Source organism: Archocentrus centrarchus, chromosome 21 (assembly GCF_007364275.1).
Source record: "Archocentrus centrarchus isolate MPI-CPG fArcCen1 chromosome 21, fArcCen1, whole genome shotgun sequence".
Lineage (NCBI taxonomy): Eukaryota > Metazoa > Chordata > Actinopteri > Cichliformes > Cichlidae > Archocentrus > Archocentrus centrarchus.
In genome coordinates, this window is record NC_044366.1 from 27,497,939 (window position 1) to 27,524,168 (window position 26,230).

Consider the following 26,230-nt stretch of genomic DNA (forward strand, 5'->3'; position numbering starts at 1 on the left):
AAAAAAACACCACGTGTTTTTTGCAGCCTCTCTCTGCTTGTGGACAGCTTTGTTTTTCCTCAGTGCACCCTGACCTGATTACCATGTGAATCCTGCTCGAGAAGGCCACTTTAAAAGTGTAAAAAATCTCTTTTCTTCACTTCCACATAGCAAGGACACACACAAAAAGGGCAAAATAAGGACCAACAGGCAGCAGTGCACACCCCAGCAAGCCACTCACTACCTTACAGCCATTGAAGCATCCTCCCTGAAAATGTGGAAATGTTTTTTCTTTCTTTCTTATTTTTTTTTTTTTTTTTGTAGCTCTCGAGTCAGGGTTAAAAAAAATAGACATAACATGATAGAGAGCATAAATAAAGTGAGGTGTGGTTCATATGGGTGGCAGCAGATGTCCTGGACAGCCTGTTTGATGTGCATGAAAAGCCAAACAGCTGAATGACAGACTAACAGCAGAGACATCCTTCTGTGAAAGCTGTCAGTTTCCACTCTCTGCCTTGGTTTTTGGTTGGTGCAAAACTACACCTTGAAATGACAAAACAGCCTGTCAACAAAAAGAGTAGTGTTTCTTTCTTCAAGCTCCTCTTCCATCTTTATACAGCTGGAGATTTGTGAAGGGTAACTGCATGAGGGAAGTGGCATCAAACCGGACACTTCTTATCTGTATCTGTCTGTTATCTCTTTAGACAGACACGCTCACAGCAACACTCACACACTTGTGATGGTCAGACCATACTGAACATGTCGTCCTCTTCAGATGGAGGAGAGGACAGATCACGTTCTCCGGACATTAAACTTTCATATCCGTTCGGTGCATCTCAAACAACGCCCGACAATAGAAATATCTCACTTGGCACGGTCTAAATATGCATCATTAAAAATTTGATGAAAGGCCGCCGGCTGGTCTATTCCACACCTATCATATTTGTTAATGGAAATGAATTATTCATGTCAACATTAGATGACATGGAGATACATGACCCCTGGATAACATTGAAAAACTAAACACTTCCCCCACACTGTAACTACAGGGATGTCAGGGAGAAAATGAGAAAGAAGGGGAAAGTGAGCGTAGAGCAGATGTAAGAGGATAGCAGGAGGGGGTTATCCAGTTTGGGATTTATTTCGGATCTTTTGGATCTCTTTTGCTTGGAAGGTCTGATTCTGCCCCACCAGGACCTGTCAAGAGCCCTCATAAATTCATCAAAGATGAAAACCTACTTTCCATTTGAATGGAGTGACCCAGGATACTAAAACAGCTCTTCAAATAACAAAAGCGTTAATGATCCATAAGACAAGCATCTGGGCCTGACAAAACCTGTCAAATGGATGAATATCGATCAAAAGATGAGGGAGATATGGTACTTTCACACTTAATGATGAATAGACAAAATTAAGACAAGAATTATGCCAAGTACTCTTTTGAATTGGGTTGTGGTTGGGTTACTCCTTGTTATTCCATGGAAAGGGAAATAAGAAATTACCAGTATGGTGCTATCTTTAGCAGATATTAATTTTTTGTTTGTTTGTTTGATTTTTGTCTGTTGTATTTTTAAAGTGAGAAAAAACTAAGCTGCAACAGAAATGTATTACATCATCACCTTTCCAAAACTCACACCGGCCATGCTGCATTTGAGAGCTATTTGAGTGTTAATGAATAATAAATTAATTTACAATGTTGAAGAAACTGAGACTCAATTTAAAAAAAAAAATGCTACAGCTGAATAGAGCGCAGCTCCACAAAAGCTTCTAAGAGCCCAGTGGTGAGGGTCACTGGGGCTGTAAGACAGCTTTCAATTGAATAAGTTGTTTGATTAACTTGGTCAAGGCAATGTAAAATTTAATATTTTTATTTTATTTTATTTAATGAAAATTTCCAGCTAAATTTCTATGAAAGCTGTTCCCAGTAAACTGCCTCCAGATAAAAGTTTGTGCAGAAGTTTTTGACATTAAATCGACTGAAAACAAGCAGCACTTCATTAAAACGACATCCTTGCATGTTCGTGGGTCCGATCGTGTGTTCGTGGAGCGCAGATTTGTCTGCAGCTCTGTCCCTGCGCTCACTTGCAAGGAGCACAGCAGAGCCAGGACAAGAAACAACAGCCTTTACCTGGCAAGGTGTCGCCACAGCTGTACAGTGCTGCTCAACACTGCCCTCTGTTGCTCTGCTGCAACACTGTCCGCTTTCATGCTCTTAACAATTCAGAATAATTAACTCAAATCCATGCAAGAGGAAAATGATCAGTTTCTATGACAGAGTATTTCTTTGTTCGAAACTCGCAGTCTGCGGAGCTTTCTCCTGGACAGCTTTACAATTTAAACTATTACAAATCAAAAGTGTCTTTATCGGGGAGAAATGGAGAAGCTATTCATCCAAGTGACGAGCTCATGAATATTTTCTGAGTGCTCTCATGCAGAATTAGCCTCACTAACGTTTCCTGGGATTTGGAAAGAATAAAACACACATAATGTGGTGCGCAAGGCTGCTCATCCCGTGCGTAAAAGCCGTTAATCTGTTATCGGACCTGATGAGCTATGAGGTCATTATTGGCCGTCTTCAAGTCAGACAATAAAATCCACCTGCAGAGCTGGAAAAAAACCAAACAAAAGGACAAGGTGGTCGATTTTACACCACACAAACTGGGTTACCACGCATGCATAAATATACAATGAAAAAGAAAAATGCAGACCAGGCGCACAATCTTCCAACAATGCGCGTTCGCCAAAAACATATCTGTGAAGTTTCCCAACAATTTGTTTTTAAGTTCACATCTTGCCAGTACCGGGACTACAGGACAGCGTGGAGCACAAAGTAAGTTTGAGGCAGTGCTAATGTGGCAGGCACCGCCAGCTCCTGCAGCCCACAAATGCGCCTCTGATCCTGGGATGAAACGTGAGTGGAAAGTAAAACTGGCGAGACATAAAGGAACAGCTCTGAATAACACGCTATATCAACGGACAAATCACTTCGCCTGAAGCAGTTAAAGTGGGCAAAGGGATCCGAAAAGTGTCTGACATTTAGAATAAAAACACAACACATTGCTCAAATCCTGCTCGGATAGCAAAATGGTCCAGAGAGAAACGGACCCCACAGCATGGCTGAATAAAGCTTTCGAGTAGCCAATCCATTAGTGATGGAGGGTCCTTTATTTATTTGATCTATGCAGGTCAGCTAAGCTATAGCAGGCTATTGTGTTGATTTTGCCATTAATATGAAAAATCAAACACGTCAGTCAAAGTCGAACTGCATCCATTTCGCAAATCTGAAGCGGGATACAAGCTGAAAACTGGTGCACAACACACCCAAAAAGTGCTTTGTATAAGTCCTTCCAGGTATTTTGCAGTGGAAAAGAAAAGAAAAGTGATTTTTCTTTTACCTTGTAAGATGTTTGTATTCCCTAAGTTGATAAGAATGCCAGGCAGAGATAAGGAGAGAATCACACTCGCAGTTTGAGCTGTGGAGCCAGAATAGAGACGGGTTCTAGTCTTGTTTCCTCAGCCGCTGCGCGTTCCTCTCCGAGAGACCTGCAGCCAACAACTGCGCTCTCTCTCCTTTACCGTCGGACGATACCACCGGGTTGAGGAAGCGCGGGGAGGAGTAGAGGAATGGGGGTGGTGAGGGGGGGAGTAAGGAGCCGATTTGCAAGCGCAATAGGGAGGAAAATACGCACGGACACCCCGGAGAGCAAGAAGAGTGTCGCAACAGTGCCTATGTCCAGTGCAGAAGCAGCCAGTGTGAATTAAGAGCATACCAGAGGGAATCTTCTGAAAGCCTTCTGGGAAAGGGTTGTCCTGCGTGCTGTTGTCTAGGACGCAAAAGCAGCCTACCTGCCGTGCGTCTGGGTAACCGGGCAATATAGATCCACTGGGAATCTGAGTGTTTTCCTGCTTTGATGTTTGGCCCCAAGTAAACAGTGAAGCTTAAACAGTGACCACAACTCATGGTTATACCCTTTTCCATTCTGTTGTACTCTATTCTATTTACATTCCACATATAGCCTACAATTTACAAACCTAGAAATTTCTTAGCCATGTCCTAGGCTGATCCTTGTTAGAAATTACAAGGACAACAACCAATACAGGAAAAAAAAATCCACCATTAAAAATGTACAGCAGAAAAGAGCATATTCTATTCTATTCTATTCTATTCTATTCTATTCTATTCTATTTTATCAGTGACTAACATGACGCAGACTATAATGTAGAAGAATAATTTAAAGATAAGAATAAGGATAAGATCAGAGCGAAGCCCATTCAGAAAACCTTCTTATTCAGTCCTGTAGATGTGTTTTCTTTCTCTATTTTTTATCATTTTGATAGTGTAAAAAAAAACCCCAAAAAGACCTGATAGAAAAATCCGAAGGAAAAAATGTGTTTTACTTAACGGAACATCGCTTTTCTATTCTATTCTATTCTATTCTATTCGTCTTGGACCAAACATTGCAGAAATCAGACGCTGCGTAGCACATTTCATCAAGCCAGTTTTTCAAGAGGAATGGAAGTCGCATTGATAAAGAGCTAATTAAGAGCCATTCAATCACAAGCCAATTTACTAATTACCCCCTCGTGTAATTAATTGTCCTTCAATATGCCCGCATTGCGCTGATAAAAACAAAACCACGCAGACTATAGTACTTAAATTCAGTGCTACCCAGATAACATGCGGGGGGGTGGGGGGTTGAAGATGGCAGCAGGTGCCCCCCTTTAACTTTTCTCCCGTCTCAGAACTACATTTCCCAAAAAGCTTTGCGCCGTGCCCAAGTATCCGTAGAAAGGCTAATGCGCCTGCGTATCCAGACGTGGCAACGGCATCATGGCCTCTTGGAATCGCTACGGGAGTCGGATGAGAGAGGCGAAAATGTTAATGTTGGTGTTGCTGGTGAGTCAGATGAACCTCTTCTGTGTTTCGTTTAAAGCGCAGCGGTCTTTTGTGGCGTTCCGGTGCGCGGCGGACTGTCATCGTGTCATCCCTGAATTAAATAATAATAATAATAAAATCTAAATCGCTCCTCCTCACCGCGTCTCCTAGCCTGGCCATGCAGGAGGTGCAGGAGGGAAGTTGACAGCCCTTGACTGAACTTGGTGCTCAGATTTAAGCGGCTAGAAATAATGGGGAGGCACTGCGGTTTGCGCGGCGCAGGTATTGTCGTAGGATTTATTTATGTAGCTGCCCACTCGGAGCGATCGCATGTGTGCACGGGGGTCCCTCCCATCATGTTTCCACACCGTAAACAACCAGCGGACACGGCAAAGTCCGGACAACCGGGGCTCCTGAGATAAACCCACCTTTCTCTCAAGCTTATTCTTCATATGCTGCTTTTCTTGCGCTCGTGGGGGTTATGTTGGACTTACAGCGTGACTCTCAGCCACCTCAACTCAGCAGCCCATTCATTTCAGTGGAAGTGGAACTGAAAGTTGAGAGCTGAAGTCGCTTGCACAGTGGTAGTCTAGCTGTTGACCACTGGCTGCTGGTTGGGAGCATATGCAGCTCAAGCGCCCTTTGGAAGGTTTATCCCTCAGTGTCGCGTGACTGTCACAACTTGTCCACGAGTCATAATTTATAACTAAAAGAAAATATTTCGACTCTGGTCCAGTTTATTTCAGAGTGAGAAAACGCGCGAGTCTGATTTGGTCTGGCTCTATAAAATGTGAGATAATGGTGAAAGTTGCCAATGAGCTTGTTCTGTTACAGAACAAAAATAAATAAAACAAAAACACTGCTGCTAAAATGCTACAAGCAGAATGTGTTAACTTTGTTGTCTGTATTCATTCTCATTAGATACACTCTTGTAACTGCTTAAGTTCAACAAAATTATATTGTAACTATATTGTAACTTAAGCAAAAACCTACACAGATCTAATGCACATTGTCAGCTTTCAGAGTCCTCCCGTTCATTTTCATATTACAGATAAATACATGGAGGGCAAAAGCTCCCTGGAACTATGTGAAAGTATCTGTAATAAAGAAGAGCACATTGATATGATCCCTTTAAACAGTTAATCAGTTCATCACTTAAGTTCTAAAAAGAGAGCTGGCTCTATAATGTAGAGTGACATTCATGTCACTTTAGACCACTGTCACTGATGCAGACCTTTTCCTGCTCTGCTTCCTGTTGGGAAGCAGCCTTTTACACACAAGGGTGGCGCCTGGGTGTGTGTGTGTGTGTGGGTGTGTGTGTGTACAGTGCACTCTGTATATATGCATTTTGACAGTGATCCTGTGTGACATGTTGGCACTGTGCCACAGCTCTTGGGAGTAAATAGTGACTGTGCTGTTAAAGTGCTCGCTCTCTGCTGTAATTTTACAGCATTTACATGCACAGCAGAGACGCGGTGCAAATTTACTGAGTTCATGTTTATTATTGAGAAATAATTAACAACAGGTCAAATGTGTTTTTTTGTTTTTTTTTTTTAACACGCCCACATTTATTTATTTTGATCTCTTCCAGCCCAATTAGGACTGATCACCATCAGAACTGGCAGATTTCAATATATTTGGTCTGACAATCATTTTTATGATGGCAGGTGAATCCAGCAACAGCTTTGAAGGCTCCGGTGTCTGCTGGTAGAAGCCGACCAAGCTAGATGTCGAGTATCAAAACTGATATATGATATCATGAAGGGAAATGTGGAATTTATTGCTCAGGATATTGGAGTTATTCCACAGTAGTTCTTGTGCTGTGATCCGCTGGGATTTTCTTTTGGCTCTTGATAAAAACCTCTTTGGGTGTTAGGTAGCACTGTCGGGTGCTCGGAGGTGATTCTGTATGGGAGGTGATAAACCACTGCAGCACTTTGTTGGAGGCCAGCTGTCTGGGTGGTAAAGGCCTGCCTGTCAAAACAATTTAATCCAAACACCCTTCTCTCTCTCTCTCTCTCTCTCTCAGACACACACACACACACACAAACACACACACAAAATTAACTATTTGGATTACTTGCCCATGGCTTCAAAAGCATGTCTCCTTGTCAATGACGCACTCCTTTTTTTTTTCAGGCCAGAAAAATCAATATGTGTGGCCCTACCTTCTTTCACTGACATTTTGTTTACAGACTTACAGAATAAGCAGTGTTAGCAGTAGCCGGGGGGGTGGGGGTGGGAGGTGGGCTTTGTTGATGTATTTGCCAAAACATATTTTTCAGGTATCTGCAGTTTTAGGCAGGTACTCTGGACACTAATTACATCCACACGGTCATAACCACACTTAAAGAGCCATTAGAGTTTGCTTGTTAAATTAATGTATAGTAATAGTGTGCGTGCTGTTTCTGGTTGCTCTTTATCTAATGCAGCAATAATCATTTTTGTGTACTCTTGAATTAACAGGATTTTGATATCCTCAGTTTTTAACTGCCATCTAATTTTTATCTGAGTCTTAATTATGGGCAAACTGTGGAGAAGAATTTGTGCTTTTCATGTCTGTTTTGAACACAATAAATATTCACTCAGTGCCGGCTTGAAAAAGTAAAAGACTAAATTTATAATTTGTAGAGTCTTTAGAAGACATTTTTTTTCTAGTTCCTTATGAGACTTGCACAATGATGAAAAGGAGTTTGTGAAATTCCTTCTAACTATACAACTGTGTTAGGTCATGAGTATATGCAGGATGTTTTAACAGCCTTCCTGAGGACATGCCACACTATCTGGGTTAGCTTCAGGTCTTTAAACCATTCTGTTGGTGAATTGATTTGGGTCATTCTCCTGCTGTGTCACCAAACCTCTCCCAAGCTTCAGGGCGTGAAAAACTGCTCTGACATTATTGTGGAACTTTCTTTAAACTCTTTTGCTTTTACTGTAAGGCACCCTCAGGTAGAAAAGCAGAGCAAGGCTATGATGATTCCTCCAGCATGATGATGAGGTTTTGGTGGTTGTGTATGTGTTTTTGGTGTTTTGTTTACACGAATCTAACAAAGCCAGTTTTAACAGATACGTTCATTAACGTCAAACAGTAGATCCACTTGCCTGTTACTGTTGCATCAATTCACAGTATCATATAATTAAAACTTGTTAACCTGTACAAAGTATAAAGTACTTGTGTTGGGTGTGAGGTGCTGGGACCATTAAAAAAAAGTGCAAATTCTGCTAAATTTGGCCAATCTCAACACTCAAGATTACCACTGAAGTGCACACGGCAGGTTATCAAGCTAACAGCTTGAGGAATAAAAGACAGTCCAGTTGTATTTGATATAAAAAAAATCTATTTAATAAAAGATGTCCCTTTTTAAATGCTAACAGGTAGTTGTTCCTTAGTTGATAATCAGTTAAACCAGACTCAAAATTTTTTTTAGTATTTGACTCTTTGGTCAAATATTTCTGCTCAAATGTTTAGTCAGTATCAGAAAAATGTTCATGCTTTATTCCACAACACTGGCTTGGCAGTGTGTTAGTAGGCCGAGGCTCTCCCGCGACGTGCGTCAGTGATAGCTGAAATGTGATAGTTGCAAAAGCGGCTAATTGATTGCTCCTCTGCTCATTTGAGAGCTAAGAGGCCTCTAAATCAGCACTCTGTGTGCGCTATCAGATGCTAAACAGCTTCCTTTACAATCAGCCAGTCCACACACACCAGCTACACCTGACTGGCTCATTAGTCATAAGAAACTCAAGGCAAGTGCTTGACAAACACTGGTGTGATTTGTGCTGATTCGGTACTGCCCCTAGAACTGGATGCCATTTATTAAGCAGATTTGTCACAGCAGATGGAGGGTGTGGGCTTGCAGGCGGGGGCTGGGGCACCTGCTGCTTAGTGTGCACCACATTTGTCTGCAGTGACGTGATGGGATATACCTTTTATGGCAGAGGAGGAAGGTGGTTGTGTAACCGACTAATGGATTTCCTCTGCCTTCTGAGGCCACATTCAGGGTTGTGATTAGTGATGATGAAAGAATTTCAGGTAGATTACCTTTATGAGAATGGATTTTTTTTTTTATATTTTCTTTTTTGAGAGGTCACACTTTGTACATGTCAGTTGATATTTAAGCGATTGTCTTATTGTGAAGCAGTGAAGACAACTGGCAGCTTTTTTGGTTTTGAGCCTGGATTTGATCTGATTTTTCTTCAGCTTTTTTGCTACATTCATGCTAAGGAAACTGTAGCTGGAGACCGCAGCACGACCAAAATGACTGCAACCACTTCAGAAGACCCGAGTCTTTTGAAGTGGTTGCTTCAAAGATGCAAAGCTGATCTGCAACCATTTGCAGTCTTCAAAGAAACGGGTGCATCCAGGATGGTGATAAAACAGCAATACGCTGGAGTCAGTCTGCTGTCAGTTTGCACCTGAATGTGGTCAAGTTCACACATACATACAGTCTGATTGCAATAAACTGATTAACTGGCAAATTTGTTGCCTTCTACATACATAAAATTCACCTTTACTTACATTCAGAGTCCAGCCAGAATTGTATACATTTGAAACAGTGACATAGTTGCAGCAGGATGGTGATTTAGCTGCAAAATGACAGGTACTCAGCAGCCTGGCTTTCATATAGGAAAATAACCAGGATACAAACAGCTGGCAGTCAGGTGAATCGAGTCCCCCATTGAAAAGAGACATGTGGCAGACAAGTTGCGCTCATCAGTACATACTGACTCAGATTGATGGCAATGTGTTGTCTGCATTGGCATTTAGTTGAAAACCTTCACCAATCTGACAGTGATTGCAGTCAGTCCAGGGGGCCTAAACTACAAAGCAGGATTTTGGCTGATGAAGGTGGCTCACTTTTTACCGGGGTAAATCGCTATGGTAACTTATGCTGTGAACCTAACCTGTTCCAGATTAGAGATCAACAAGTATGAAATCACCGCTCACTGACAATCAGTTCTCCAGAAAATAGCATCACCATTCCCGGACGATCTCTTGGAACGCTGCGGGAAGAGTAGGAGAATCTTAACGTTTTTCAGTAGTGTCTGTTTTTTGCTTAATTTTTTCTCTCTTGCCAGAAAACAATTTTATAGCAGGGCACCTACACTGTACTTGCAGACCTCATATCAAATTTGTACATAGACTAAACCTGTGTTTGAATTCTGTTTTTATATTTAATCTTTACTCTGAAGCCCTTAAACAGCACTGAATCTGCAGCTGAGACAATAAAAGCTGAAACTGTCAGGAGCAGGTCATGTTCAGAGTGGCAGTTTAAAATCAGGTGGAAGCGCCATGAATTTACTCAGTCTTTTATTTACAGCATGTTTTAAGCAAAATATAGATTCTCTGCTGAGAGAATACGCTTTAGATGTGCAGCTTGTTAAGCCGTACCTTACTAAAACCACTGAATGAAGCACAACTGTGTGTCTTATTGTCACAAGAATGTGCGTGTATGCATTTGGTGATTTAGGAAATGTATGAAATGTTGTTATACTTGATTCTAATCTGCTGCTGAGTCATCACCTTAGAAATAAACAGCAGCACTGAGAGCGCACCCAGCAATAAAATTATTAACTGGAATTAAAATGTTTATTTTACCACTCTGTGCGCTAAATAACCAGATTAATGATTTTCTGCAGCATTCATCTGTTGTCCTTGCATTTTACTCTTATATTTTAATGTTCTTTGTAGATTTTTAATCAACGTTTGATAATGTCTCTGGTTGTAGGCGACATAGGGATCATTTTCTGTGGAATGAAGACCTTAGTTTGGTTAGATGCTGCCAGTGCCACCCCTTTCGTGTGAATGCGTGGGGTAAACCCCAGATTAACTTAATCAGTTGATAACCAGCTTCGTTTATCCTGATCGCAAATGTTAGGGAACATGAATCCAGAGAACAGAAAGATACCCCAGGTCAGATAGCGATTGTTTAGAGACAGATTGCCTCCCACCAGGTGATCTGTGCAGTTGCCTTGCGAGTTGGTTGCTGCAACTACTTGCAATCAGTCTCCACCATCAAAAAAAAAATCAATGCAATCACCAAGCAACCACCAGTTTTTCTAGTTGCAAGGAGGTTGCCATCCTATTTTAACTCAGCAACGACTGAGCCATTAATGATATGAGTTTTACTTAATTGTTGGCAGGTTGTTATTATTAGCTGATATCGGCTTAGCCCAGAAATATTAGTTTATTTTTGGTGTATGTTCTGTATTAGATAAACAAGACTAAATCAATCCTGCAATAAATCCTCTGTGATATTTAGAGGTATTTTTAAAAGCTGTATCTTTTGCCGCTGTCAGTTTTATTGTGTTTGCCAAAATCAAATTGTTAATAAAGGTAATTATTTCTCTTGAGTTGGCTCACCAAGTTGAATGAGGGGCAATTTACCTCTGCAGAGTACAGAGGTAAAACAAAAGAAGCTTGTTTTTCTTTTTCTGCTTTGTGTTCCTCTTTCTCATTTAGCATTCGCAGTGGAGGCTGATACCTGTGAAAAATGAGTGCTGCTCCCCTTGTATCTAATCTCTATTCATCTGCTTTGTACCAATGAGGTTGTCCACCTGTAGAGGGTGGCAATAATGGGGAAAAGCAATGTTGGGAAGGTACGAACACAGCACAATTATAAAGGCTCTCACAGTGATGGCAGGTGAACAAAGCTTTTGGAGCTGTTGTGGTACACGACTTAGTGATCGCTGGCCACTGGTGGGGTTTCTGTGTATTGGTTGCCCTGCTAATAGGTCACGTGAACAAAGATGTCCTCAGGTTGAGGTCTTTTGGAAAACTGGCGCCCTAATCTGTAACCAGATTGTTAGAACACTGGTATATTTCAACTTAATGCGCAACATTGAGGTCTTGTTTACTAATTCATTCATTCAAGCAGTAAACTGGGGATATGATTGAGCAGTTAACGAGAACCGAAATGATAAGACTTGGATTATATATTCATAAACTAATTCTTGGTTTGGCTTTTTTTTTTTTCTTTTTTTTTTCCTGAAGAAAAATGCAGAATGAGCCTTATCCTTTCATCAGTGACAATCTTGATGGTCTGTGAAGTATTAAATCCTACTTAATCAGACTCCATGATAACATTTTATTTCTTGTCTGAACGTGATGGAACTGTAATGTCAGAGCTTTCTCATATTAATATCAGCTGGAAATATGAAAAATCTATTGAACCAGCTGATACGGTGTTATCTTATCAGGACATCTCTACGCCTGGACACTTCCCTCCATTCCGGCATTCATATAATATTTATTAAATAGTCAGAAATTACAGGAAAACAGATTTTTGTAAAATGTGGTGAAACAGACTAAAGACTCATCTTTACTATATTTGGCCTCATTGTGTTTACGATAGCATCCACCTCCAAAAAGCCATTCTGAGCCAGAATAAACCCTACAAATACATAATGTATACATACTGTTATTCTACCAACATGCCGTAAACAAGTAAAACAAGCCTGAGGTACAAAAGGAAATCTGCTCTTAAGGGATGTCAGCACAGGAAGTGACTAACCATGGCCTAACCACAGAAAGTCAATAACTTGACCAAAGCAGTCACAATTAGGTTGTTGGTGCAGCGCCCTCTTTGCAACCAGAGTCCTTGAATAGTAAGACTCACGACGGCAGGGCTCCGAATGTGGAGTCATTATGTGGTTCGTGCAGACTTCAGGTAGTTCCCGGAAGTGCTTCGCCTGGCAAGTGGAATATTTGAATGTAGAGAGACAGAACTTGGTTTTTCTGTAATTACCAGTCAATAAATGCATTGATCTGCAGCAGTTATTTTATTTTTTTACTACAGTGATGTGTATGCAGTAAAGTCACAGCGTTAGTGTTAGCAAGCCTCACCTGCATTCTTGACATTTAAGCTCGTGTCACCATAATCAGAGCGTGCTGCTGTTATTTGTTTTTTGTTTTGTGTTTTGACATTGTATTCTAATCAACAACAGTCACAACTTAATATTTGTTATATTTTGATCGATTAGGAATGAATGAACATTTCAAAATGAATTAATTTTACCTGACAGTTTTTCTTTGTTGTGGTTTCAGTGATCCCATGATAACCAACACTAAGTAATCTTAATGACAGATTAATTTTAAACTTTCAGACAGGACAGAAGGAGACCGAGGTGAGGTGAGTATCAATGCTGTCAGCTAACAGCGTAACCGTTCAGTTCACTAACATGAAGATAAGTGTGTTTGCTTTGGAACTATGTTGCCCACTTAACACTTTAAACGTGACACATTCAAATTCAGAACAAGTATATTATCGATATTTTGTGTGACGGGCAGGAGTTTCTCTGTTCTGCATGTGGGGAAATCAGCTGTTGAATTAGAACATATTAACACATTAAAACGCATATTGCTGTGTATCATGTGTCACCAGGGATGTTTTTAACAGGCCTAAGTAACTTTAGTGGTATTAATGTGTATTTACATTTTTTTTAAAAATATAAACACATTTGATTTATGTATGTTTTCTTTTAGTTATTTACCACAGTGAATTCATTATATAAATCTCTGATGAACTAGGAAAAGTGCACAGCATGTGAATGGAGTTTTTTTTTTTTAACTTAAACTTAGTTAAACAATAAATAAAAATATCATCATAATGAAATCAATTGTCAATGCAAAATAAATATTAGCTGCAGGTGTAAAATATTAGTTTCAGGTCAGCTCCTTATAGGTTGTTGTAGCATGCTGCTAGTGCTCCATTTAAGGCATGCTCTAATTATTGACCATTCGACTTTTCTGGATCTCAGCAGACTGATTGCATGATAGATTCAGTGTCAAATACTGTAGACATATTCGTGAGATTTGCATTCCACTTAGCGGTGGTCATGTGGGTCAGTTACTAGAAATTCAGGGGAAAAAAATAGCTCATCATGCCCTTATGGTAATATATGAATCTGCATATGCAATTCACCCATCTTCCCAGACTGCAGCGCAGTGCACCATGTAATTTTTTTTTCTCCCTATAAATAAGTCATCTTGATTCAAAGACTGCTTTGAAACCATAGAGGACTATCCATGAATATGCAAATTTTTTCCCGGTACTGATACCAAATGCATCATGCTCCATTTGAACCTGTTCAGGTTTTCTTGAATTAGAAGAGTTTAAAGATGAATATAATAAAGAATCAGGCCCCAGAGCTGCAACGTCTATGTGAGGTTTTCAATAAATCCTGGCAAATTCTAATTGGCTTGCATTCTTTAAATGCAAGACAATAAAAAATGTGCATTTCAAATTGTTTTACTGTACAAACATTCTTATATTCTGGGCTCACAGTTATGACTCCCGTCTCCATAACAGGAACAAAGACCAGAATTTGATATGAATGCATGTGAAGTTGAACTGAACGATTGAGACACAAAGACGAGTGTTTTGATTAAGACTATTATCTGATAAAAACGGCGCTCTGTAGTTTCTCACATTTATCAGGTTGAATAATTGCTTTTTATTGCACAAGGCTAGCAACCCCAGAAAGGAAAGCAGCTCCAGCGTTTAACAGATAAGTCATAAAAAATGTGATGTGAACCACATTTTTATTCCAGCGATTCTTTATCAGTTACATTTTGTTACTTTTACCCCACATCTCATCTGATTGCACTCGAAGTTACACTCTGCCTTCTTCTATTTGAGCCTCCTCTGCATGCGCTGCACTGTGATAACACTGTAGCTCAAATCATTAGCCGTGCCGTAACGCTGCTCCTGAATGGGCCCGTCGCTTGCGATGCCTCGTGGGGAAACTGTCAAGACAGTCTTGTCATTACTATTATTGTACATCATCTGCCACTTGAAGATGACACTCACTTCAGAAGGTGGAAGCCACATCACATCACAGCAGTTACACAGTGTTGGCTTGACAACAGCATCACTGTCATTCTCTGCTGTTCATCTCCAGGAACAGGTACCAGATGATATAACATGATGTGGTATATATTTCATGTTACAGGTAGAAAAACCATCTGATAATAATGTAACAAAGTGCTTTAACAGACTTGGACAGGAGAAAACTGTTTATCTTTCCTTGATTCTTGTAAAAACACCAATTACCAGCAGATCTTTACCTTAGTCAAACCTTTCAGTTCAAAGTTCATCCCATTATGGGTTGTTTTTCTTCATGGAACTGAGCTTTCTTGGCCTAATCACTTTGTTCCTTCCATCAGCCAAATTAGAAATTTTTTGTTCCAATTTCCATCTGTCTCTGACAGTATCAAACATAGCTGGAAGGTTTGAAAGTTGGCTCTGGAAACTTTCTGACTTTTCCCTTTTTGAAAAAGATGGCAGCTTGCCTCGTATCGGACACAACTGTCGACTCATCGCATTTTATTTCCATCTTCACTGAGACATTTCTACCCAGTCACTAAAGACTAACCATCTAAATCTGATATTGTTTTAATTCAGCATCAGTGCATAGTTATGTCTACATATGGTTTTACTGGGGTTTTAAGAGTGGGGAAAGAAAAATATAATAATATGAAAATATGAGGCCAGATGTGAGGCCTAAACCAGATGGCCTCACGTTTGACTCTAGAATACTTTAGTATACAAAAGACTTTATGGTCGACTCAATGACTGCAAGGTGTTCAGGTCCTCTGGCTGCAAAACAAGCCAAATTATCACCTCTCCAATACTGCGCTTGACAGCTGGTATGAGGTGTTTTTACTGACATACTGTGTTTGGTTTTCACCAAATGTGCCACTGAGCGTTAGTCAAATATCTCCCTGTGGGTTCTGTCTGTCCAAAGGCCGTTGTTCCAGAAATCTTGTGGTTTCTTCAGACACAACTTACTTGCAAACCTGCTGTCTTGTTCTTTTTAGGGAGAAGACGCTTTCTCCTGGCAACTCTTCCAAACAAGCCATACAGTCTTTTCTACTTTCATGAACTTTAATATTTAATGTGCTAACATGCTGACTGAGGCCTGTAGAATCTGAGATGTAGCCTTTGGGATTTTTTTTTTTTTTTTTTTTGTAATTTCTCTGAGCCTTACTCGATCTGACCCTGCGGTGAATTTGCTCCTGGGAAGATTGGCAGCTTTCTCACTGCAGAATGATGGACTTCAATTAGATTGGAAATGGCCTTAAAAACCTCTCCGAGATTGATGAGCAACAACAGCTGTTTCTCTAAGATCACTGCTGCTGTCTTTCCTCCTTGGCATTGTATTAACACACACCTGAATTCTCCAGACCAGAAAACTGCCAAAATTTCTGCTTTTACAGAGGTGGTCACACTTGCTGCTGATCACTTAATTAAATGCTTTTAATTAGCAGCGTATGGTTGCTGCTTACACAGTAAAGGAAGCAGCCTGTGTATGAAAGTCTTACTGCTAAGGCTTTATATAAATGGAAACCAAGTGGCTGGTAGTGTTGGAGTGGGCTGAAATACTATTTTGCTGTGACACTGGGTCACTCTTGGTCCTTTTTAATTCAAATGTGAGCAGAGCCACTTTTCAAGCCTGCAGGAGTGAAGTCATTGATCATAAAAAACCCACACAAAACTACAAGAGAAAAACTTCAGTGTAGTAATATTTGATTGCTACTCTGCATGTTTGCCTGAAAACTCACTGTGCTCATCTTGCCCAGAACAAAGACGTACAGTGTTCATGTATTTGCTGTTGCCTAATATAACACAGCACCATTTTTGTATTTGTTTCCCAACATGATTTAGTTTGTATCGAGATTTGTGTTAGAGTTCAGTTGTACTCTGTTACACTTTACTTTATTCCTTCTCCAATCAAAAAGACAACAGCTCCATTTGTAGCGCGATTAAAAAGCCACTTTTGCCTCATCCCAAAGGGGATTTGTGTCTCCGGCTGGAAGTGAACCAGCAACCCTTCACTTGCCAAGCGAATGTGTAAACCACTACACTCTGTGTGCCCTGATATCTGTTATTATTTGTACCAGAAATTTCAGAAACTGACTGAATATTTAGGAAGCAAGTAACTGATTAAGAATCAAGTCTGGTTTGTCTAATTTTAATCCCTCTCGGGGTCCATGAAGCATCATATTTTCTTGCATAAGTTAGAGGCTGCTGCCTGTTCTCACCTCATCCTGATCCTGCTTCCACCTCGCTCTCATAACCACTGAATGACTACTTATTTAGACAAGTGTCACTAGGCAGCCTCTAATTATCCCACCCTTTGCCATCTGCTTCCCATGGGTCCCAAACAAATCCTGACACAGCTAGTGTTTATCTTGTCACATCAGTCTAATCAGACTAGTGCAAAAGTTACAAAACAAAACCCGACCCCAACCCCATATTTAATATGCCTCAGATATATAATATATACTGTATACAAACACCGGGCATTTTAAGCTGCTGTTTCTCTTGCATTCTCTAAGCCCTTTGACTTCTCTATGCTAATTTTAAAGTTTACAGATGGTCCACAGAAAAGTATTTTTTTAAGATTACTGGTTGTCTCACATCAGGAGAAAATCAAGTTGAGAATTAAAATTAGGAAGTGAGTCTGACAGGTGCTTGTTTCCATTCCAGGTTACACCAGTCATCGGTGAGGGAGCAAGACCATGCTTGGTGTCTAATTTTAGTTCTCCATAGGCAGAAATGAAGGGCTTTCTAATGAATGGTGATGGCAGGGATATGATTAGAATGCGCAGAAATACTTTATATAGCACGGAGTGTAACCGGTCTATTTTTAATTTTTTTTATTCCGTAATTTGTCCTTGATTAAGTGCACACCTCTCAGTATGGGGTTTGTTTTCCGTATGAGGTCTTTCACGGTATTAGCTGTCTGAAAGTTAAAGGAGCCATTCAGACTAATGATAAAAATCCCCTCCTGTTGCTGTCTATGAAACCCACTCTCACTATTGGCTGATTTTAGAAGCAGCATTCTGTCTTGTTTGAACCTTGTAAATGCAAGACAATCAGTAAATATAAATGCACTGTTGGTGCTCCCATGTGGTTCAAGGAATACTCATTTCTACATGTAATGCTATGGAGAGGTCTTTATTGGTAACGGAAGATTCGTAAGAGTCGATAACCAGCCCTGTGCTGAATGTTAGTATTGTCACACGATGCTGATGTGGTAATAGTTGTGTCCATGTGTTTCACCAGGTGTGGCTCCTGTCGGTGCTGGAGGCCGCGAAGGTGTCTCCCTCTCATAGAGAAAGTCAGCGACCACAAAGACTTCAAGAAGCTGCTCAGGACGAGAACAAATATTCTGGTGCTCTACACCCAAAACAGGTCAGAGGAGACCAGACGTCCACTCATGATGGGTTTTTACCACAGACAGACATTTGGGTTTGAAGGGGGATAAGAAAGAAAGGAACCATTTGCTTAGTCGCTGCTGCACTGTTTTCTGTCAGAGGAGGAGGTGGGGATAAACAATCATACTAATGGGCTCGTGATAATGCTGGTATTATCTCAGTACCTCTCAAACACCGTCACTGTGGAGGGTGTCGTGGAGTGCTGGAAAACAACATGTATTATCACAAAAATTTCATGCAATGCATCGTGTTAAAAGTGGTAACTAGGACTGCACGACTATGGCCAAAATGATTATCACAATTATTTTGATCAGCGTTGAGATCACCATTATTATTGATTTTAGTGACAGAAATGTCACGTAAACCATAACGCTGCTTTTCACGCCCATGTTGCGCCGCATTCCTGTTCATTTGCTGTGCAGCAAAATAAAATTGGTCCTCCTTATTCACCTAATCTCAGCGCATCTCTTAGAAGAAAAGAATTGTTTAGTGGACACATACTGTATCTTTGGACAAATGGAATATGATTACGTTGAGGGATTTCAGTGCATCTTTGTGAGCTGGATGGACATGCTGCACAGGCTCACTTTTATGGACTTCTGAATGCATTCATTATCCTGTAGCATGTGTGACTGAATCAGTTGGTTGTATAGCACAACTCTACAGCACTCTTTGCATGTGATTTGTTCTTGATTCACTTGCCCTAAACCTGAAGTATTTCCAAACCATGGATGATGATCCACTTTTAGGGACAAGGTCTTCGCCTTCTGCTGTGCTGACCATTTGATTTTTAGTGTGACTAACTCTTATCTGTAGTGTATCAGTGCAGTTAAGTGCACCCAAGAAACTTCACGCTACACGATGCAGGGAACAGGTGTGATGGGCACATGCAGGCACAGTGTCAGACAGTGATTTCAGGAGTGCTTGATTTGCTTCTCCTTTCCACTCTGCTGGCAGAGCATGCATTTTCAGTATCGTTCCATTGTGTTCATTTAAAGATTAAAATTCCATTAATTGTGCAAACCTAGCGGTGACCATCTAGAGGATGTTATTTTCCTGGGTTATTTTATGATTATTAGTTTATTTTCTGAAGAGCAAACTATGCTTACTGTAGTTACAGACCAGAGGTGGGAAGTAAGTACAAATACTTTACCGTAGAATTTTCAGGTATCTGTACTTTACTTGAGTATTTAACTTTTTACTTTTACTCCCTACACAAACACACATATATAAACACAAATATCTGTGCTTTCTACTCATTACATTTTCAAAACAGGCTCATTAGGTTTAGCACTTTTAAGAGGAGTTTTTATTTCCCAGTGCTGCACCTTCAATCATCAAACCTTTTTTGAGCCTAAGTGGAGGGAACGGATCCACAGAAAAGACAGTTCTGTTGCTGTATTCAACACCGGGGCTTATCACATACAAAGAGATGAAATAGGCAAAAACATATAATTTATGCAGCATTTATAGTGCTCTACTCAGGGGTTAAAGTGGGCCTGATGTCCATAAGTTGTGGTTGTGGTACTTCAGCATTTAGCTAGCTCCACAGAAGAGGAGCGAGCATAAAAAGGGAGTAATGCTTTTTAAGTGGCAGGTCATTTCAAATGCAGTGTTTCTATCACCTCAACAAATATCAGCAAACACACAAAGTGTTTGTGTGCAGTTTGTCACGTGGTGTGTCTGCAAGCTGAAGGTACACCTGCTGTTTCCCAGAATGAGAGTGAAGTTCACTCAGAGATGGCGAAAGATGTAAGAAAGAGGAAACAGAGGAAACAGAGAGGTTAGAGTTAAAGGTAACGGCTGCTCAGTGGCATTTGATGAACTGTAAATTTTAAGCTTATCTTTAATGCCCTCAGATATCGGATCTGTGTATTGTGAAATGTCCTACAAAACAAACTGAGGTCCACTAACTTTGTGTTATTCAAAGGCTGCAGGGAAATACTGCAGTTTAGTGCAGGATAAACAGGTTAGTTTGCTGTACTGTGGTGAGTTTACAGTAAAGCTCTGTGCTGGACTGGTGCACAGCGGCTGTGGTGTTCATGGTCAGAGTTTGGTTGCATCAAGTGTAGCTGAGATGAGTTTGACCTTAAGCTGATGATGCTTAGATTCATTCACTGAATTCTACCGTTATACCAACTGCATACTGTCAGTGTAGGGGGTGGAAATCAGCTAAGATAGCTTCTGAAATATCTGCTTACATCTTGCTGAATTCACTTGCGTAAATTCACACAGCTGTACACAGCTGGTCTGCGCACAAACAAAATCTACTGGAGCTCACAATAGAAATTATTGTGAGTTGTGATTCTTTTGCCCATGCTGAGCAACTACAACCAATCTTAGGATTCCCCCCAGCTGCCGAATCCCACTTTATCCCCTGACAGTATTTTTTTTTTTTGTTTGGGTGTGGAGGCAAAGTAAAAATAAAGTTGTATTCCAATGTTTATTATTATTTTATTACTATATTAATATAGAACAAGGCTCAGTTAGCTTTGCACAAAAATACCTGGTAGAAATGTCATTCAAAGAGCTACTTTTTAACTTTCTTACTTTCTTACCCTCATCCTAATCTAGATATGTATAGTAAGATGACAATTGAGAGCTGTTCATTCAGTCGTGGGTGTCTAAGTGCAGTGTGTGTGTAACATCCCTCAAAAAGGCCACATTCAAGGAGTTAGGTTGAGAGAACTTGATAGGTGCGTGCCCATTTACTGCATGTGTCGCTGATTGTCTTTTGTTATGATTTTTGCTCTTATAAATGAAACTGTATAATTTTGTAGATGGAAAGCGCCAAATTAATTAAAATTCCTTTAATCACCCTCTCTAATTAGGAAGTGCTTTTGTGAAGTGGCACTTTGCCCAAATTTGATAGCATTCATTAAAAAACATTCTACCGCGGTATCTTCAAATGGATTCAGAAACAATGTTTTGCCCAGCTTTAGCCTCTAGCTCGCTTTCAAAGGATGATCACAGCGGGTCTATTTCAGTAAGGAAATTGGAAATACTTATGAAAAGAGTAGCTTTTAAATAGAATACTAAAGTAGTCAAATATAATATACAGCTATAAAGTACATTTGTTTCCTTCCACCCATTAATGAACCCTTACTCACCCCAGCAGCTTTTAATTCCATTTTCATTTGCAGATTTCCGAGTAGGAGTTCTTCCCATTCAAAAAAAACAAACTAAAAAAAACCCTATATTGCCTCAATAATCCACAGAGGAGTCAGAGGCCTCTTTATAGCCACAGATATATTTCTTGATTCATGAGCCATGTCGGCATATATTAGCTCATTGGCTTCCATGTATCCAGCTGTGGCTCTGATTGATCACTGGCTATAACTTCACGCAGACCTTCCTACTTTAAAGACACCAAAGATTGCCCTCATGTAGGTTTTGATTATACCTCTAGGCACTTCACATTCATCCCCCCTCTCGAGCACACACAGCCTTACCATGTTCTATGCTCATCACCAGCCTCTGCAGTCAGCCACATCCCTGCAGAGTTTCGATCTGGTTGGTATTCATCATCCTTAACACTGTCAACCAGTCACTAACTCCTCACCTCCTTTTCCATACAATAAACTGATCGTGAGATGCCAGATGTTTTTGTTGCCAACCCTGAGGCAGAACCCTGGGAAGTCATGGCAGTGCCCCTACATCTAAATATAGTCTTTGCCTGGAGCATTGTGTGGAGGTGTTCTCTTTATGCAGTGAAAAACACACATTTGGTTTCAGGGGAGTATTAAAAATGATGTATTGTGTTGCACAAGAACTAGAATATTACACTTTGTTTACTTTACTCAAAGGAATCTACTTCACTTGACGTAGCTGATGAAAATCAGTAATATTACACAGAGTGTTATTGTAGCTGGTGCACTTTATATCCCACTAGTTTCTTCTTCCTGACGCAGAAAGCAAGCTGTACAGTTCAGCCCTATTTCGAGATTTCCAGTGGTTATGAACACTCTCAACTCAGCGATCTCACACAAACCTTGCAGTTAGGAGCATGCAGCAAGTGCAAACTATAGTTCTCTTCAACGTGTTTGCTGTGCTTTCCCATTTGCTGAAAAGTGTGCTTCAGTTGATCCAGAGTCATTGTGTCACCATATAATCCTTCCATCTCCTGCTTAGTCACACTATGTAAGATTTTGAAAGCTGATGTAACTTAAGCCCCCTCGCTGAGCCCATCCTTTGAAAGGTAGTAGAAAATGCTCTCCTATCACCCGTCTAACCCAAACTCAGTGATCTCTTTCTTCATCAGTTGGTGCTTTAGAAAGACAGTCAGCGCCACTGTAACTCAATTCCTTTCACTGTGCCTGGCATGACAGTGTCCTCTGTGTCTCAAGGCTCTGGGTTGTCCGGAGCTATTGAGTGGCTTTGTAATGAGGCTTTGACTGCGCTTTATTCTGTGTCTGTAGCTACATCAGGGGACGCCCACCTGAAACTGCTGTCTGATGTCGCCAGACAGTAAAGGGCCAAGGGACTATTGCCTGGGTCAACTGTGGGTAAGTAATGGGATGATTTTAAAAGCACATTCTAAGACTTCTTTTCTCTATAATTCCAGACTCCCTGCGTTTTCTGGCATTACAGACTCTTTTGTCCAAGAATTTTTCTGACAGCAGTTATAAGGCCAGAGCAATTTACTCCTCCCAAGAATGTCTCTGCCGCCATCCATCTGCAGAATTTATGCTTTTCCACTGGTGTGTAAATGGCCTTGTCCTCACTGGTTCTGTTGTACGGGCACAATCTGACAGGAGGCCACTCACTTATTAAAGCTATTAAAGCTTCTGGTGTAATGTGTTACATCTCTTTATAGCATTTCAGTTCTTTTCAGGAGGGGCTTTTTTTTTTTAATCTGCAAAAGGTAAATACATGATAACCATGCCTCTGTGTTTAATGCTGTGTGGTGTTTGTCTGGTGAGGAAGCCATAAAATTAAAAATATTTAGCCAAAAATATATATATATATATTTTTTATCTTGTCTCTACATTTAAGTTCATTTTTACCTAAACTTTCAAAACTTGTTCAAAGCAATAAGTTGCATCATTCATGTGTATAATGTTGAAATAATTAGTCATTCAATTTTTTTTTAGCCGATTCCAGGGCTGGGTGTTTGAGTTTGAAAATCCTTTGCCAATCACACAGTTTTGGAGTAAAAAAAATAAAACACTGCTATATGGATAGCTTGCTTTAAGAAATACAGTGTATTTTCAACACTTTTCTTCATTTAACATTAAAAATAAGGCTTTTCATTTTTAGTTTATTGGGGCAGAGGCTAGAGCCCAGCTGATATCGGATTTTAAGACTGATACCGATATTTGGTGATTTAATATTTTGATATATCGGCCAGTATTCTTTCAGATGCATGACATAAACAGACTTCTCTAGCATTTGTTATGTGCAGTTATTTATTTACGTATTTATGTACAGCCCAACTGTACTCAAACACATAGCCAACAGGGAAGTTACAGAGTGCCCTCTGGTGGAAAAACTATGCAATGTCAATTCTTCTTTCACTTCTTACTTTTTATTTATTTATTTATTGTCATATAAATGCAGATACCAATAGATCAGCAAATGGTTAATATTGGCCAATGATATCAGCATTTGCTTGTCTGCCTTCACACACATTAACATCCTATTCTTATCCAGAGGGTTGTTGAACATGATGTCGGCCCACCCTTTGCAGCTCTAACAGCTTCAACTCTTCTGGGAAGACTTTCCACAAGGTTTAGGAGTGTTTATGGGAATCGTTGACCATTCTTCCAGAAGCACATTGTGAGGTCAGACACTGATGTTGGAGGAGAAGGCCTAACTCACAGTCTCCACTTTAATTCATCCCAAAGGTGTTCTATCAGGTTGAGGTCAGGACTCTGTGCAGGCCAGTCAAGTTCTTCCACACCAAACTCACTCATCCATGTCTTTATGGACCTTCATGTGGAACAGGAAGAGGCCATCCCCAAACTGTTCCCGCAAAGTTGGGAGCATGAAATTGTCCAAAATGTTTTGGTATGCTGAAGCATTAAGAGTTCCTTTCACTGGAACTAAGGGGCTGAGCCCAACTCCTGAAAAACACCCCCACACCGTAACCCCTCCCTCCACCAAACTTTACACTTTGCACAATGCAGTCAGACAAGTACCGTTCTCCTGGCACCCGCCAAACCCAGACTCCATCCATTAGATTGCCAGACAGAGAAACATTGATTCATCACTCCAGAGAACACGTCTCCACTGCTCTAGAGTCCAGTGGCGGTGTACTTTACACCAATGCATCCAACACTTTGCATTGTGCTTGGTGATGTAAGGCTTGGATGCGGCTGCTTGGCCATGGAAACCCATTCCATGAAGCTCTCTATGCACTGTTCTTGAGCTAATCTGAAGGCCATATGAAGTTTGGAGGTCTGTAATGATTGACTCTGCTGAAAGTTGGTGACTTTCTGCAGACAGAGACTTTCTGTGGCATCCACTGACCCCACTCTGTGATTTTACGTGGCCTAACACTTTGTGGCTGAGTTGCTGTCAGAATATTTTGTAGTGAGGAAATTTCATGACTGGACTTGCTGCACAGATGGTATCTTATCACAGTACCACACTGGAATTCACTGAGCTCCTGAGAGCGACCCATTCTTTCACAAATGTTTGTAGAAGCAGTCTTCATGTCTAGGAGCTTGGTTTATACACCTGTGGCCGTGGAAGTGACTGGAACACCTGAATTCAATGATGTGGATGGGTGAGTGAATACTTTTGGCAGGATAGTGTATTTCCCGGTTGTCCTTCTGTCCATCCCATACTGGTAAGTGCAGTAACTCAATAAAACCTGAAGGGAATTATGTCAAATTGGCAAAAACATTCATTTAGTCTCCCAGATGAACCGATCACATTTTGGTGGTCATAGGTCGGGGTCACTGTGAAATTATATGTATTTCACTCTTGATATCAGGAACATCTAGAAGGAGTTGAATTACATGTGGTGCAATTGTTCAGCTGTACTCACAGAGTACAGAGCCAAGGTCATGGTGACTTCACAAAAACAGAAATTATGAGCCAGTTACAGAAAAAGAAAACATCTGTGAATTGTCATTACCCACAGATGTTATATTGGGTTTTAGTCTGTTTTGGCTGGGTCACAGTGAGAGACTTGTCCTGAAGCCACTCCTGTGGATTGTATTATTGTCGTACTGAAAGGTGAATTGTTGCTCTGAACCCAGGTCACATGCAGGTTTTTTTCATCCTTCAGTTAATTGTTTTTTTTATTGTATTGACTGGGATGGTAAAGCCATATTACAAGCAGTGCATGCCACTTAGTAAAACTGTATTTTAGGGGGTTTTGGTCATTTGCTTAACAGTTGATTAATCATAAAAACACAGAAAAAAAGGCACACTCATCTCACACTTTCCCTTAAAGGCAGAATAATAGCTGTCATGTCTTTCTGAAACACAAAAAATCTCCAGCTCACTCTGTGGAGCTGCTAAATGCTAGATACTTCGAAGACACAGACAGGAATTGTTTTTTTCCAAACATAACTTGCTTTTCTCCCCAGTGATCTGACTTCAGCTTGTTGTTTTCTTTGCCCTTCTGATGTTCGGTTCCACTGTTTCTTTTTACCTGTCAACCCCTCAACTGTCTTTTTCACCAGATAGGAAAGAACATATCATAAAACAGGAAACAATGAGGAAGGGAGTAAGTCCCCTTTGACACCTAGTGCACATACCAGCATTCACAATCTCTCTCAACCTTATCCGGGATTGAATGCAGGGCGGATAGAAAGAAAAAGAAACTAAATTCAGACCAGTGTGAAGGAATTGTCAAAGGTTTAGTTTCTGTGTTTCCCTACAAAGACACTCCATGATGCATGTCTTTCTTGAGTGTTTACTTTTTGACTCACCTGCTGTTTTTGTCAGGGAGACTATGGAATCATCTCTCTCTTCCTTCTCCAAGAACTCCAGCATTTAGGAGAGTGTGCAAATGCTAAGTAGAGATTCATACAGAGCCAGATTCCCGCCAGGGGAGCTAGAGCAAGCTGGGTTCATCACTACAGGACACACAGATCCAGTGCCAGGCTCTGCAGCGAAGCATTGTGCTATTTGGCATATTTCTCGACAGTCTCAAATGGACCACTTCCAAACTGAAGCTCCAGCTGAGAGCTCATGGT

At 40.6% G+C, this 26,230-nt stretch overlaps 2 protein-coding genes across 3 annotated transcripts in view; one reads left to right on the forward strand and one right to left on the reverse strand.

Moving 5' to 3' along the window:
- The window catches only part of sema5ba (sema domain, seven thrombospondin repeats (type 1 and type 1-like), transmembrane domain (TM) and short cytoplasmic domain, (semaphorin) 5Ba), a 180,208-nt gene extending 176,698 nt beyond the window's left edge, over positions 1–3,510 (reverse strand). For both annotated transcript variants that reach the window (XM_030757795.1, XM_030757794.1), the window contains exon 1: positions 3,375–3,510. The gene's annotated coding sequence lies outside the window, so the exon portion shown is untranslated. The remainder of the gene's footprint in view (positions 1–3,374) is intronic.
- A 1,273-nt stretch (positions 3,511–4,783) lies between these two features.
- pdia5 (protein disulfide isomerase family A, member 5) overlaps positions 4,784–26,230 on the forward strand; it is a 65,985-nt gene continuing 44,538 nt past the window's right edge. The window contains 5 exon segments of the mRNA XM_030758587.1: positions 4,784–4,876; positions 17,926–17,964; positions 17,966–18,045; positions 22,488–22,534; positions 22,537–22,582. Of these exon segments, the coding sequence (XP_030614447.1) occupies positions 4,811–4,876; positions 17,926–17,964; positions 17,966–18,045; positions 22,488–22,534; positions 22,537–22,582 (278 nt within the window). The 5' untranslated portion in view covers positions 4,784–4,810.